Source organism: Heteronotia binoei, chromosome 4 (assembly GCF_032191835.1).
Source record: "Heteronotia binoei isolate CCM8104 ecotype False Entrance Well chromosome 4, APGP_CSIRO_Hbin_v1, whole genome shotgun sequence".
Lineage (NCBI taxonomy): Eukaryota > Metazoa > Chordata > Lepidosauria > Squamata > Gekkonidae > Heteronotia > Heteronotia binoei.
The window spans coordinates 18,692,602-18,708,974 of NC_083226.1; the positions used below are offsets into that span (position 1 = coordinate 18,692,602).

Here is a 16,373-nt window from a genome sequence, read left to right on the forward strand (position 1 = left end):
CTAGCCTGGTCTATATTCATATGGACAGGGGTGGAATTCTAGCAGGAGCAAATTTGCATATTAGGCCACACACCACTGATGTAGCCAATCCTCCAAGAAGAAGAAGAAGAAGATATTGGATTTATATCCCGCCCTCCACTCCGAAGAGTCTCAGAGCGGCTCACAATCTCCTTTACCTTCCTCCCCCACAACAGACACCCTGTGCGGTGGGTGGGGCTGGAGAGGGCTCTCCCAGCAGCTGCCCTTTCAAGGACAACTCCTACAAGCGCTATGGCTGACCCAAGGCCATGCTAGCAGGTGCAAGTGGAGGAGTGGGGAATCAAACCCGGTTCTCCCAGATAAGAGTCCGCGCACTTAACCACTACACCAAACTGGCTCTCCAAGAGCTTACAGAAGAGAGCCTTGTAAGCTCTTGGAGGATTGGCTATATCAGGGGTGTGTGGCCTAATATGCAAAGGAGCTGCTGCTAGAATTCCACCCCTGCATATAGAAGAGGAAATGTCACTGTCAGGAACAAGTCCATGACAATGGTTTGCATTGGCTTTGACTAATGATTGAGACTACTATTCCCCCGATTATCTCGGCAGTACTGTCATTGCTTATTAAGGACTAATTAATGTATTTCATTAATCATGTTTGAATAGACATATTTGTATGCAAGTTAACACTAACATCACTTAACCCGTAAGTTCAGTATATGATTATTGTTGATTGTGGTATTGAAGGAATTCATTAACTTAACCTGACTTGGGCCATGTCTGTAAAGACAATGACCCGCTCAAACAGGAAGGGAAGTGACCTGTTATGAGGACAGTGGTCGCTTATCTCATCCGTGAGGCTTCAGAGACTGGTATCAGCTGGAGATGTGTATGGAGTGGAACACGACCTTGACTAAAAACAGCTTCAGAAGCCCAAGAACATCAGAGGCCCGAGAAAGTAATTTGAATGACTTCTGGTGGGAGATTTGGGCAGGAAAGCTTGCGTCAGTTGTTACCTAGATACGAATTATCGGTTTTGTTTTACTTCAGTCTGGCAAGACAAGGAGCCTTGCTGACGCCATGCTACAAGGGTTTTTTTTTGCTGATTTGCTTCAATGCACTTTTCTAGCTTTGCAGGAGAAACTTATCTGAGTGACGCCTGAGCAAAACCTTACAGTAACTACACAAAGGTACTGCTGCGGGTAGGGAGGGGGAGAAAAGGTGGTACCAAAAGGGGTGAGAAGCTAGTCCGGATGCAGTCCTCTTCTCAAGAGACATACTGATCCTCTATCAGGTCAGGGCATTCTGCCCCTTGCTCCCAACCTGCATTGTCCCGACAGTGTCCCTTTTTGGCTCATCTGGGCTGTGCTCTCACAGACCTTCTTGCCAGCGGCCCTTCAGCCCAACACACTCAGTTTCCTTGAAGTTAAAAGGGATGCTTTAAAACAGAAGAGAATCCACAGATCTGTCCTCCAAGCCTTTGTGACCTGGGAGCAGAGTTAACTTGCATAAGCCTGTAAATAGGCAGAGAGGTGTCAAAGACTGCATTCGCTGAATATTCTTCCTTGCCTATCCTTCTCCCGCTTTTGTGATTAGAGGTTCTATTTTTTTTGTTTGGTGAGAGCCAGTTTGGTGTAGTGGTTAAGTGCGCGGACTCTTATCCGGGAGAACCGGGTTTGATTCCCCACTCCTCCACTTGCACCTGCTGGAATGGCCTTGGGTCAGCCATAGCTCTCAGAGGAGTTGTCCTTGAAAGGGCAGCTGCTGTGAGAGCCCTCTCCAGCCCCACCCACCTCACAGGGTGTCTGTGGTGGGGGAGGAAGGGAAAGGAGATTGTGAGCCGCTCTGAGACTCTGTCCTTGAAAGGGCAGCTGCTGTGAGAGTCATCTCAGCCCCACCCACCTCACAGGGTGACTGTTGTTGGGGAGGAAGATAAAGGAGATTGTGAGCCGCTCTGAGACTCTTTGGAGCGGAGGGCAGGATATAAATCCAGTATCATCATCTTCATCTTCTTTACCAACCAGTGACACCATTTTTAAAATCTCATTCATCTCTCTACAACAACAACAACTGAGATATGATATTTACTTCACCATCTTTTCATTGTTAATTGTTTTATCTGTTTTAAGAACTATATTTTTACTGGTTTTTAATGTTACATATTTTCTGTTACCCGCCCTGAGCCCATTTGGAGAAGCCTGGATATAAATGCAATAAATAAATAAAATAAAATACACTGTAGCAGAAGTTTTCTAATCTACGTTGCTTAGTGAATTTCTAATCCACGTTGCTTAGGAAGCTACTGGAATCTGAAGGGCCAAACTGCATGTGGGGAAGCAACTGTGCGTTTGTTCACATCTGCTTTTTTTGTACATTATGCGTACTTCTTAAATGCGTGCAAAGCAGACTTGCAAGCTCTCCTCCTTGGAAATATCTGTACACCACTTTTCTCCAAAAACTGGATTTTAAGTGGCCCATGTCCCCCCAGCCTAGCTGTGCTGTGATATCCTGTGGCGCAGAGTGGTAAAGCTGCAGTACTGTAGTCCAAGCTCTCTGTTCACGACCTGAGTTCGATCCTGGCGGAAGCTGGGTTCAGGTAGCTGACTCAGCCTTCCATCCTTCCGAGGTTGGTAAAATGAGCACCCAGCTTGCTACGGGTAAAGTGCAGATGACTTGGCAATGCAATGGAAAACCACCCCATAATAACTCTGCTGAGAAAACATCATGATGTGACATCAATTCATGGGTTGGCAACAACTCAGTGCTTGCACAGGGGACTACCTTTACCTTTATGGGGACTGGATAAACATATGGAGCAGAGGTCCATCAGTGGCTATTAGCCACAGGGTATTGATGAAACTCTCCCTCTGAGGCAAGTGATGCTCTGTATTCTTGGTGCTGGGGGGAAGGCAGCAGTGGGAGAGAGGGCTTCTAGTGTCCTGGCCCCACTGGTGGACCTCCTGAAGGCACCTGGGGTTTTTTTTGGCCACTGTGGGACACAGAGTGTTGGACTGGATGGGCCACTGGCCTGATCCAACACGGCTTCTCTTATGTTCTTATCACAAAAGTGAGCCAGCTGGGGAGATGAATGTTTGAAGCAACTGAGTGTCGGAAGGGAAGAGGGCTTGTTGCTGCTGCCCACTTTTCATGTGAAAGGAGCAGACGTGCCACTAAAGGCACCATCTTCTGCTTAGACCCATGTCATACTAGCTATCCATAAATAAATGGGTGCGCACAGTGTCTAAATTTACCAATGACACTATTACAAACCATTTGCACTTCAAAAAAGTTTGCAATAGCTCAGAAATCAATCTACTTTCTGCCTGCTTTGGGAACATTTCAAAACCCCAAGATCACAGGAAAGCAATGCAAACCAGCAGAGGGTGCTCTTGGCTTTAAAAGCGTAGGCTTTCCCATGATGCCTGCTTGGAATTCTGCTGGAACTGCTAAACCAAACCTTGAAAGGGATCGATCACAGTGCAGTAACAGGTAAACACCTTCTGCAGGTGTTGATCAGAACAGCCAAGGGGGGTGGGGGGGAGGCGGTCTTTTAATGCTGGTCTCCCCAAAATGTGACTAGTGACGGCAGTTAATTTGGGAAACGAGAGATCTGGAATAAAACACGCCCACTTTCAGATCTATACCCCATCAGGAGTCCAGCCTAAGTGGCAATGACCGTGCTGGCTCCCTGGAAACAGGAAAGGCCAGGTTGCCCCCAAGCGTTCTCAGTAGCCCCATGTCCTGCGGGAAGAAGGGAAGGATAAAGCAAGGTGTCAAACATGCAGTCTAGGGGCCAAAAGGCCCCCGAGCGACTGGCTGTCAACGGCTTCCTTCTCCCTGTATCTTGCTTCCTTCTGCATAACAGCTTGTTTTGCAAGGCTTGCTCAATTGCACAGCAGAGCTACTGAGCCAAGCCTTTTTTCCTTCTATTGGCTGAGACTCCTCCCCCTCCTGGTTCCCCAGGGAAGGAAGGAAAGAGCCAGAGCTTCCTTTGCCCCGTTCGCTGGATCCCATGGGAGAAATACAAAGAAAGCATTTTTAAGACCAAGTGCTAACATTTTAAGCACCATTTTAAGTTTTAAAAATATATATATTTAATGGTGTTTCGTGTCCTTTATAAAGTTTATATCTCTGCTACCTAATTTTAAATAGGTACACACATGGCCCAGCCCAACTCGACAGGGCCCGGCCCAACAAGGTCTCATTTATGTCAGATCCGACCCTCATGAGTTCAACACCCCTTGGATAAAGTCTCCCCAATGTACCCCAGCCTAAAGCCCCAAACTGAGAGGCAGAGGAAGCCACAAGTCCCAGCTACCCTGAGCATGGCATTCAAGAGCATCCAGAATGAGGCCTTTATGGGATATCACAGCTAGGCTGGGGGGACACGGGCCACTTAAAATCCAGTTTCTAGAGAAAAATGGTATGCGGATATTTTCGAGGAGGAGGAGACCTCTCTCATCTCAAGCAGAACTGCGCCACCTAGTAGGCCGCAAATTCTGCAGGCCTAGCTTAATATGTTTATTCAGAAGAGCAGCTTCAAAACTCTGTCAACAGAGAGGCCCCTGAAAAGAAGCTAGCCCCAGACAAAGAGCTCGCATGAAAACATCCACGCCAAAACCCAAAAAACATTTCGATGGTGGAATATATATGCACTGTAATCACCTCAATAGCATCATCATACATTTTCCTTGCTTCCGTGTCCATCTTATCTGACATCAGCCAGGCCTTCAGCAAGTACTCGTAAAAGCTGTCTCCCAAGCCGCCCATGGAGGTGTGATCTGGAACAAAGAACAGGGAGCGCATCAATGCGCGCCTGCAAGCAAGGCCGCCCAAAATTTCCCAAAGGCAAAACTTCCCGCTTGTCTCAAGCAATAACATGCTATGAAATATTTTGAGCCAATTTCGCGATACGTTCAATGGGAGCTGTTTTCCTGGAACCTGCTTTCCCACAAACACTGCTGTTTACAGATTCAGTATGTTGAACACATCTCATGTCACTGCTGCTGCTACCAAAGAATAATTCCTTCTCCTGTCTCAAGGTAATTAACAAAGCTTTGGCTGTATAATGCAAAAACATCTAACCTCCAAATGCTGAAACCGCTCATGAAGCTTCAACACATATATTCTATCTATTCCTCTCCTCCTCGCCCCCTCCCCCCCCCCAAAAAAATCTGGGAATGAAGGTTTCCAAACATCAATTGCAAAGATTAAATCTTTCACCATAAAAACAAAGAATAACCTCTTCCTTTCTTTACATCTTACACATGCATTCGGGACGGCAGCACTCCCGCCCCCCGACCAGAGCTGCAATACCAAGTGAGAAAAGGATATCACTATGCTATTTCTTCAAAATGGGAGATCTCCCCCCAAATTGTTAGGGTGGTTCTGTACTCTTATTTCTACATTCTATAGCCATCAGCTAATTCTACTGTATCTGTATTTATATGTGGACAATTATATATTCAGTTTAACTTGTATATTGTTTGGACGGTCCTCCCTTATTTCATATTCTACTTGTACAATTTTTAGCTATTTCATTGTTGATGTAATCTAGTTAGATTTTATACTGGCCTGGTGCCGCAATAACCCTACCTACCGATCTACCTATCTCTATCTACCTTTCTCTCCCCCCTCCCAAACACACAAGATTACAGAATATCTTGTCTTGGTAGAGAATAACTAAAACAAAGACCAATGCAACACAGCCAGGACGGTGTAGTCAGACTACGACATTAGAGACCCAGGTTCGAATCCCTGCTGCACGATGGCAGCTTGCAGAGTGACCGTGGGCCAATCACACAATCTCAAGCTGAACCTGCCTCACAGGGAAGGGCTTGTGTGGATAAAATGGATGAGGAGAGGATGCTGTCGTAAGCTGCAAGCAGGGTATAAATACTAAAAATCAAGAGCAATGCTAAACTCCTTATAACAGGGGTGGCCAACGGCAGCTCTCCAGATGTTTTTTGCCTACAACTCCCATCAGCCCCAGCCATTGGCCATACTGGCTGGGGCTGATGGGAGTTGTAGGCAAAAAAAAAATCTGGAGAGCTACCATTGGCCACCCCTGCCTTATAAGGTCTTTAAAACTGGCAGGCTCATTACAGCAGTAATAGAGAACCCTAAAGTTTGCAACAAGATTGGGTCACACGCTGTGTCTCCTCTCTCAGAATCCATCTCCTTCCTTCCTTATTAGGGAGGACAGGGACTCTTACATTTCTGTGCTGACATGATATTTTAAGGTTAAGCATGTTCAGAATGAGGAGAAGGAGAAGACGATGACATTGGATTTATATCCTGCCCTATACTTTGAATCTCAGAGCAGTCACAATCCTCTTTATGTCCCCCCCCACAACAAACACCCTGTGAGGTAGGTGGGGCTGAGAAAACTCTTACAGCAGCTGCCCTTTCAAGGGCAACTCCTACGAGTGCTATGGCTGACCCAAGGCCATTCCAGCAGCTGCAGGTGGAGGAGTGGGGAATCAAACCCAGTTCTCCCAGATAAGAGTCCACGCACTTAACCACTACACCAAACTGGCTCTCAGAGCGGCACAGAAGCACTTTAAATAGAAAGTTGCTTCATAAAAGACATTTCTTGTCTTTTAAGGGTCTCATGCAGATGTGTCCTTTAGGATCTCAGTTTCTCAGACTTCAGTAACAATCAGGATGCCCAGGGCTATAACTACTCTTGAACCGGATCTCGCCTGTGGAAATGTGGCAACAAGTCATCTGTGGAGGTACCCTGAGCCTAAACGACACTGCTATCCCACAGTCAACCCCAAGGTGTCTCACATACCTCACTTGACTAGCCATAAATGTGAAGAAAGTACTCACGCTGTCCCCAGCGCCCAGTCCTTGGATTCAAGTAATTTGGATAAAGCCCATTAGGGCGGTCCATCTTTTGAAGCAGTTTTCGAATATGCATGACCTGAAACGAAATAGAAGGAGTTGACGGTTTCTTCTCGATGGGAAAGGGAAATCAGAAACTTCCATATCAACAGTTCCCAACCTTTTGGTGCTCGAGGGCACCTTTGGAAGTCTGACGTGGTGGGCTCAGCCCCAAAATGGATACCACCGGAAGCGAAGCCAGCCACAAACCGATCGCTGCAGCTTAACTTCAGACAGAGACTAAAGCTACTCGTGCTGTGTTGGCAGCCGCTGCCAAAGCAATGCTTTAAAAAACCGGCACAGCCAATCAGATTTCCAACAGCCATTTAGAATCCTTGCCAGCAACACTCCCTCTAAGCTGTGGAGTCTTCTGAGCAAAGATTCTACTTTGTGAGCTACTGGCATTAGAACGGTGAGCAACTGCATAAATTAGTGTGTGAACTGGAGTCTAAAAAACTGTGAGCTAGCTCACAGTAACTCAGCTTAGAGGGAACGCGGCTTGCTGGGAACTCCCACTTTATAAGAACATTAGAGAAGCCATGTTGGATCACAGCTTCAAGAGGGGAGTAGATAAGCATATGGAGCAGAGGTCCATCAGTGGCTATTAGCCACAGCTTATTGTTGGAACTCTCTGTCTGGGGCAGTGATGCTCTGTATTCTTGTGCTTGGACGGGGGCACAGTGGAAGGGCTTCTAGCCCTACTGGTGGACCTTTTGATGGCACTTGGTTTTTCTGGCCACTGTGTGACACAGAGTGTTGGGCTGGATGGGCCATTGGCCTCTAAAAACACTTGGCGGGTGTCAGAAAGGGTAACAGGAGCAAGGCTTTCTTTGGTAGAAAAAGCCCAGCAGGACCTCTTTTGCATATCAGGCCACACCCCCTGATGCCAAGCCAGCTGGAACTGCGTTCCTGTGCATTTCTGCTTAAAAAAAAGCCCCAGTCAGGAGACATCATGGCACCACTGGGGACCCTGTCCTACCTCAGTGGACAATTGGCTTCAGCATGTTCCGAAGAACTCAACATTCCTTTTTATAGTGAACGTATGAACTCATCGCTCTACCAATTCTACTGAAGCAAAATTTCTTGGAAGTCTGTCTTGACGGGATGCACGTTATTTCCTCACAACGTTCGGTCAGGCGGTGTCGAGGAAACTCTTAAAGCGTGCCGCACGAGAAAGGAAGCCAACCTTGTCGTAGTAAACTGGGTTGCCCGTCAGGTAACTCAGGTGTACGAATTCCATATGAAGGGTCCCAAACTCAGACAGGATGCTGCTGCCGGCGGAAGCCCAGCCCCAGTTGCGACCTACACCGCTGCAAAGGAACAAAACAAGATCAGAATAAGAGATCTGAGTGTAAACAGCCAAAGGGGAAAGGCAGTACAACCGCTTGAGTTAAAGGGCCAATGCCAAAGTGGGTGACCAAACAGCAAGGATGACAGTGGAGCAGCTTAAGCAGGGGTGTCAAACATGCGGCCCGGGGGCAGAATCAGCCCCCCAAGCAACTGGCTGTCATCTGCTTCCTTCTCCCTCTCTCTTGCTTCCTTCTGCATCACAGCTTGCTTTGCCAGGCTTGCCCAACAGAACAAAACCTCTACTTTCTCAATTGGCTGAGACTCCTGTCTTGGGGAGGAAAGGGGAGCTTGCTTTACCAGGCTCTCTCAATTGCACAGCAGAGCTACTGAGCCAAGCCTCTCTTCCTTCTACTGGCTGAGGCTCCTCCCCCCTCCTGGTCCCCTGGGGAAGGAAGGAAAGAGCCAGAGCTTCCTTTGCACAGTTCCCTGGATCGCACAGGAGAAATACAAAGAAAGCACCGTTATGATCGACAAGCGGAAATGTTTTAAGCATGTTTTATTTGAAGTTTATTTCAGTCTTGAATTGCGTTTGCCTGTGTCCTCTATAAAGCTTCTCTCTCTGCTATTACATTTTGGCATTACATTTTATGACACACATGGCCCAGCCCCGAAGAGGAGAGAAGAATATTCAACACCCTGAACTTGAGCTTTGCATAAAATGTTAGCACAGCTTACAGCACAGTGGAGAAAGAAGATGCCGCATGCAGACTTTGGAGATTCGTCGTGCCCTCCCCCCATCAAGCTCTCGAGTTGCCCAAAAGTACTCGGCAAAGTTCAAAATCTATATTGCACTGCCGATTCCCAGTAGGACGCACTCCCCGAGTCCCACACCTTTTCAAATTCACCATGGCCCAAGGAATTCCTGTGGGTGTATTGAAGGCAGGAAGCAGCTTGCCTGCTAGCTGAACCGCTTTTATCTTGAACACCTGCAACACAGGAAGGATGAACGGTTACTCATTATGCAATGCACTATTTCACACCATCTATACGACTGAAAGGTCTGCACTGCAACATAAGCCCGTGCAGGATGATCGCAAGGGGTGAAGAAAAGTTGATATATAAACAGAACAATTAAAGCAAGCCATGATATCTGCTTTCAAGATCACTCTGACAGATTCAGGCACGTGTTAAAAGGAAAAGCTGTAAAGGAGCACTTGTAAAAAACAACTCCCCCTCCTTCCCCAAATTAGAAGATTTTAAGTCTCCTGTAATAGATGATACTGCCCCCTTCTGGTCTACTTCAGAATCCTGAATCACCTTTAACTCAAATGAAGCTCTCTAGAGAAAGATGTTCTGATATTGAGAAGAAGAAGATATTGGATTTATATCCCGCCCTCCACTCCGAAGAGTCTCAGAGCGGCTCACAATCTCCTTTACCTTCCTCCCCCACAACAGACACCCTGTGAGGTGGGTGGGGCTGGAGAGGGCTCTCACAGCAGCTGCCCTTTCAAGGACAACCTCTGCCAGAGCTATGGCTGACCCAAGGCCATGCTAGCAGGTGCAAGTGGAGGAGTGGGGAATCAAACCCGGTTCTCCCAGATAAGAGTCCGCACACTTAACCACTACACCAAAAACCTGGATAATTATAATTAGTGAGAGCACAAAAAAAAGTGCCAGCCCTCTAGGTAAAAAGGGGTGGGCACATACATAAATATCTCTCCCCTCGCTGCTTCTCTATCTCTTCCTGAAAGAGAGGAATGAAGATGCAGGAAGAAAAAGGACAGCCACCATTAAAGATATAAACCCAAATCCGCCAAATTCATGACGCTAGATCCCGAGGTTCAGCATGCCCTTGGTGAGGTGCATGCTTCCTTTAGAGCAGGAATGCCTTTCCTATAACCAGTCCCTTCTAGTGCCCCCCCTCCCAAATCATATGAAATAATGCCTTCGGGCTATCCAAAAGGCTACACTAGGAATTGTGGGCAAAAGCCAGGTAGGAAGGTGGCTGCAGTGAAGTAAGGAAATTAGTCAAGATCAAGTGGAAAAGCTGACCGCATCCTACCCAAATCCATTAGAAGTCACATTTGGCCACGCAACATCAGCAGAGCCAGTAAGCTATACCCGAAAGGCTGTGCATATTTTGCACCGAGCACCCCCATCCCAGATGCTGCACAGAGAACAGCTGTTCCTTGCAACCTGGGTAAACTATATAAATCAGGGGTGGCCAACGGTAGCTCTCCACAGATTTTTTTTGCCTACAACTCCCATCAGCCCCAGCCAGCATGGTCAATGGCTGGGGCTGATGGGAGTTGTAGGCAAAAAAACATCTGGAGAGCTACCGTTGGCCACCCCTGATTGAACAAGCCGATGCAAAGTTCGCGTGGGGAGGGACGAGGAGTTTCCAAGACGCCGAAGCCCTGCTCCAAATCATAAATAACTCCCTCTCTCTCTTTATACTTTAAAACTATCCCAAACCATGAATGCAGAGATGCCAAATTCTTTGGCTGCTGCCAAAGTCCTGCAACCGTGCTGGCATGGAATCACACAGCCTCAGTTGTATCCTTTCAGTGATAGTGTGAGCTAACTCACACATTTTAGCCTCTGGCTCACACATTTTTGTCTTAGCTCAGAAAAAAAAAATGGCCCCTGAGCAAGCTAATTTATGCAGCAGCTCACCCCTTCAATGCCAGGAGCTCACAAAGTAGAATTTTTTGCTCACAAGACTCTGTAGCGTAGAGGAAGCATTGCTTCTATCAGCAATCAGTGAAGGAGCAGAGAAACAGAAGAAGAAGAAGATATTGGATTTCTATCCCGCCCTCCACTCCGAAGAGTCTCAGAGCGGCTCACAATCTCCTTTCCCTTCCTCCCCCACAACAGACACCCTGGGAGGTGGGTGGGGCTGAGAGGGCTTTCACAGCAGCTGCCCTTTCAAGGACAGAGTCTCAGAGTGGCCTACAATCTCCTTTACCTTCCTCCCCCACAACAGACACCTTGTGAGGTGGGTGGGGCTGAGAGGGCTCTCACAGCAGCTGCCCTTTCAAGGACAGAGTCTCAGAACGGCCTACAATCTCCTTTCCCTTCCTCCCCCACAACAAACACCCTGTGAGGTGGGTGGGGCTGGAGAGGGCTCTCCCAGCAGCTGCCCTTTCAAGGACAGAGGCTCAGAGCTGCTCACAATCTCCTTTCCCTTCCTCCCCCACAACAGACACCCTGGGAGGTGGATGGGGCTAGAGAGGGCTCGCACAGCAGCTGGCCTTTCAAGGACAACCTCTGCCAGAGCTACGGCTGACCCAAGGCCATTCCAGCAGGTGCAAGTGGAGGAGTGGGGAATCAAACCCGGTTCTCCCAGATAAGAGTCCGCACACTTCACCACTACACCAAACTGGCTCTCACACTTAATCACTACACCAAACAGCATACTCTCTAACAACGTACGCATTTCCATAAACAAATATATCAGCTTGCCTCTTGTCCTGAAAGATAATAGGCTGCGAGCAGGCCACCGATGAAGCGGATGTTGACTTCAAAGACAGACACCTCTGAATTCTTGGAACAGGGGGGGAAAAAAAGATTATTCAGAGACAAGCTTAGATGCTTGTACAGTATATTTATGTTTAACACATATATTTATGGTGGATCATGTTTCCTTGATCTTTTTAAAAAGTATTTTTGGCTTTTGCAGAAAGTAGCCATCGGAGCTGCCATTTACGAGAGCCAGAGGAGGACAACGGGGGCTTTTAACCTTCTGCCCCAAGACCCTTTCCCAGACAAAAAACGGCCACTGCCAAGTTGTTTTCGGTTCCAGCAGAGAAAACTGAAGGGCATCCCTATTCTGCCCCTGCAATGGGTCCAGAAAGCAGCTTGGGGGTTGCGATTTTAATGGTGAAACAAGGGGAAGGAGATAAAAAGCCCCACCCCTCCGGAACTGGTACCCACCCCACGCACACAAATAAAAGGGCTCCAAGTCGGTGTTCCAAAAATGCCTTCCCCATCAACAAACATGCATCTCATCCCCTGTGCCTGCCCAAAAGCACTCCTGGGCTTGTGATGGTGGCAAAAGGAAACGACTTCTCTGCCTGTTTCACTTCTATTCAATCATGTCCAGCAGAGGCTTTCTGAGAGCTGAAAGGGCTCGTACAGTCCCCAAGCAACTATCAGTAGCCAACTGACGTTGGTTTACAAAGCACTTGCGGATTAAAGCCATTCACATCCATTCTCAACCAGACTCCATAAGGGATATGGTACAAATGCAGCAGACTCCCAGGAAAGTGTTTCACCAAGTTTTGGGAGCTGAGCTGAGTTAATGCAGCCTAAGGATGCTGATAAAATGCTACCACCTGTGCACTCGCCCTTCTTTCTCGAAGCATTAGAGAGGGGGCACGGTTGAAACTAGGAATGGAAAAACCCTCCTTGAGGTGCCAGCCGCACTGAACCCTGGCAAACCAATTAGAGACCGGAGGCGTAATCTCCCCCTTTTGACCAGAAGGTGGATGTTCAGCTCCGGGGCCTCCTAGGATGATGCCAATGTGTTTTCTAAATCCTTTTCAATCTGGCTTCCAACACAGTTTTGGAATTAAGGCAGGTTTCATTGCCCTGATGGACTGCCTGAATCGCAACGGGAGGTGTGACCTTGCTGATTCCCTCTGTTCTCTCAGCAGCTCTTGGGCTACATCAGGGGTGGCCAAACTTAAGAGCCACACAGAATAAACAGAAGGGAGGGAGGAAGGAAAATAAATGGGGGAGGAAGGAGGAAGAGAGAGGTAGAAAGAAAGCAACTTTAAATGCATTCTCCAAGCTGTCGGCTGACTTGGTTTGAAGAAGTGATTTGAAGAGACAAATGCATTCTCTAAGCCAACCAAAAGCAGGGTGGGGAAGCTTCGAGAGTCACACAATATGTGTGAAAGAGCCACATATGACTCCCGAGCCACAGTTTGGCCACCGCTGGGCTACAGTATCCTTCTGAACTTCTTGTCAATGATGTTGACAAGGGATGTTCAATTCCTACATCTTGGGCAGGTTCCAGAAGGTAGCACTGGAGGATTACTGTCTATCCCCACTTCTGGCACTTCTTGGTTTAGAAAAGAGATGACTGGGGTAGGGGAGAGACATCACAGAGGTTTAAAAAATTATGCACAGCGTATGGAGAGCGAGCAAAGAGAACTTTTTCTCCCTCTCCCAAAATACTAGAACTTGGGGGCATCCAATGAAACTGCTGGGCAGCAGATTCAAGATGAACGAAAGGAAATGCTTATTTACGCAACTTAGTCATTAAAATGCGGCATTTGCTATCACTGGAAGTAGCGATAGCCACAGGCACACGGTTTTAAAAGGGGATTAAGACAGATTCATGGAGGAGAGGTCCATCAGTGGCTACTAGCCGTAGTGACTGAAGGGAGCCTCCACATCCAGAGGAAGTAAACCTCCAAACACTTTCTGACTTTCATTGGAATTGAACTTCAGACATGAAGACCAAGGCAAGCCACTGCTCCTGCTGAGATTTCTGGAAGTGTAACCTGAGCTTTATGATAATCCCTTGAACAGTAAGTCAAAAACTTGAAACCTGGTTTGCTTTTTAAGCTATTTCTCCATATAATACAATCAAACGATGCTAAGAATTTTGATAATTTTAGCACTTAATCTTACAGTAATTGTAGGGTTAATTTTTACGTGCTTATGTTTCCTACTGTCTTGCATCCTATCAAGAACAATTTATTTTCTTAATGAAAAATAAATGTCTTTACAGGTTTTTGGTTTGGTTTTGCTGGTTATAGTTCAAAGAACTGAACTCATCCTGTATTTATTTCTGTTATCAGATTTAAAGGTTGACAGTCATCCTTTAATAGATAACCCTGCAGCTAAGCCGTTTGCATGGGCAAAGGCTTCTGAAATTGTTCAGTCTGGATTCTCTACTTGGATGCGGGAGTGGAACCTCTGATTACAACACAGATTTCTTACAATACAGAATACAGATTTCTTAGCGGTTCGCCTCTAAGCAAATGTGCAACATACCATAAGTTCTACTCACCACACTGAAGTCGAGATGATTGTCAATCCAGTCCTGCCCTTCTTTGAATTCATCTTGAAGGCCCATAATGTAGAGTGTGTCCAATGCATCTACTATAGTGGCACCCAGCTGAGAATTTCCTAGAGGCCAAAAAAGCAGAACTTCTATCATAACGAACTGTTCCACAGACGGGAAGCATTTCCCCTTTGATGCCATCGTTATTACCAATTAGCCGGATATCCGCTTTTGCAGCTAGACAGTTCCTCCCAGCATAAACCAATACGAAGACGGGAATCACAACTTATTTTTCCACTATACTTTGTGCGTTCTTTTCAGACAGTTCCAACCATGACAAGAAGAAGAAGAAGAAGAAGAAGAAGAAGAAGAAGAAGAAGAGGAAGAGGAAGAGGAAGAGGAAGAGGAAGAGGAAGAAGAAGAAGAAGAGGAAGAAGAAGAAGAGGAAGAAGAAGAAGAAGAGGAAGAAGAAGAAGAAGAAGAAGAAGAAGAAGAGGAGGAGGAGGAGATTGGATTTATATCCCACCCTCCACTCCGAAGACTCTCAGAGCGGCTCACAATCTCCTTTCCCTTCCTCCCCCACAACAGACACCCTGTGAGGTGGGTGGGGCTGGAGAGGGTTCTCACAGCAGCTGCCTTTTCAAGGACAACTCCTACCAGAGATAAGGCTGACCCAAGGCCATGCTAGGAGGTGCAAGTGGAGGAGTGGGGAATCAAACCTGGCTCTCCCAGATAAGAGTCCGCACGCTTAACCACTACACCAAACTGGCTCTTACATCCAGCAAGTGACCCTGCCGCTTCATGCAACTTCTCATTCAGCAGTGAAAACGCCAAACGTTCCATATTATGTGCTGCCTTAATCAAGATCATGAAAGCTAAAGCGACAAAACGAAAGACGGAAGCCACTTGCTGATATCGAAGCCTCTAAACCAGAGGTGGCCAAACCAGAGCCACGCAAAATAAACATCAGATGTTTGAGAGCTGCAGGATATGAGCGTTGGAGGGAGGGAGGGAGGCAAGGAACGAAGGAAGGTAGGGAGATACTGTAGGTAGGTGGGTGTGGAAAGAAAGCAGCTTTAACTTTAAATGCATTCTCCAATCCACTGGCTGGCTTGGCTTAGAGAAGTGATTTAAAGAGCCAACTGCCTTCTCCAAGCTGGCCAACAGGGCAGTGGGGCCTTCAAGAGCAACACAATGTGTGGGAAGGAGCCACATGTGGCTCCTGAGCTACAGTTTGGCCACCCCTGCTCTAAGCAAACAGAACAGCACACTGTCCTCTAATCATCTCTTGGCTATACAGTCTCCACCCACACTGCCCATAAGTGACTGACTAACAAGGAAAACGAAATTGACAAAATGCATAAAAACCCTGCGCAAGCATCACTCGTTTCCAACTCTGGGGTGACGACGTTTTCATGGCAGACTTTTTTACGGGGTAGTTTGCCATTGCTTTCCCCAGTCATCTGCACTTCCCCACCCCCCATTTTACCAACCTCGGAAATATGGAAGGCTGAGTCAGCCTTCAGCCGGCTACCTGAACCCAGCTTCCGCCGGGATCGAACTCAGGTCGTGAACAGAGCTACTGCCGTACTGCAGCTTACCACTCTGAGCCATGGGGCTCCTTCGACAAAACTTACACAACCTCTTTATTCAACACTCAGTTGCAATGGAGTAGAAGGAAAGGAAAGGTCCCCTGTGCAAGCACCAGTCGTTTCCGACCCTGGGGTGACGTTGCTTTCACAACGTTTTCACAGCAGACTTTTTACGGGGTGGTTTGTCATTGCCTTCCCCAGTCCTCTACACTTTCCTCCCAGCAAGCTGGGTACTCATTTGACCGACCTCGGAAGGATGAAAGGCTGAGTCAACCTTTGAGCCGGCTACCTGAAAACCCAGCTTCCACTGGGGATCGAACTCAGGTCGTGAGCAGAGCTTAGGACTGCAGTACTGCAGCTTTAACACGCTGCGCCACGGGGCTCTTAGCAATGGAGCAGAACATTATTCTAAAAGGCTAGAATACTGGCTAGATGCTTTACTTCATTACTAAAACGGAAGGAACTATATGACTTATAACCCAAAGTGATGAAAGGTTTTGCTTTTGTCAACAGCATAGTTAATTTTCCTGATTAATGCCCTTGATTCACTAAAGATGAGATCCCGATTACCTTCACTAACTGGTTCTCAAGCAGCTGGGCAGAAGG

The 16,373-nt window shown here is 47.2% G+C and overlaps 1 protein-coding gene across 1 annotated transcript in view; it reads right to left on the reverse strand.

Annotated features, from left to right (window-relative positions):
* MAN1A2 (mannosidase alpha class 1A member 2) overlaps positions 1 to 16,373 on the reverse strand; it is a 106,934-nt gene that overhangs the window by 31,526 nt on the left and 59,035 nt on the right. The window contains exons 4-9 of the mRNA XM_060236321.1: positions 14,182 to 14,300; positions 11,622 to 11,702; positions 9,048 to 9,142; positions 8,053 to 8,176; positions 6,813 to 6,906; positions 4,644 to 4,759 (exon numbers count right to left, since the gene is read on the reverse strand). Of these exons, the coding sequence (XP_060092304.1) occupies positions 4,644 to 4,759; positions 6,813 to 6,906; positions 8,053 to 8,176; positions 9,048 to 9,142; positions 11,622 to 11,702; positions 14,182 to 14,300 (629 nt within the window). The remainder of the gene's footprint in view (positions 1 to 4,643; positions 4,760 to 6,812; positions 6,907 to 8,052; positions 8,177 to 9,047; positions 9,143 to 11,621; positions 11,703 to 14,181; positions 14,301 to 16,373) is intronic.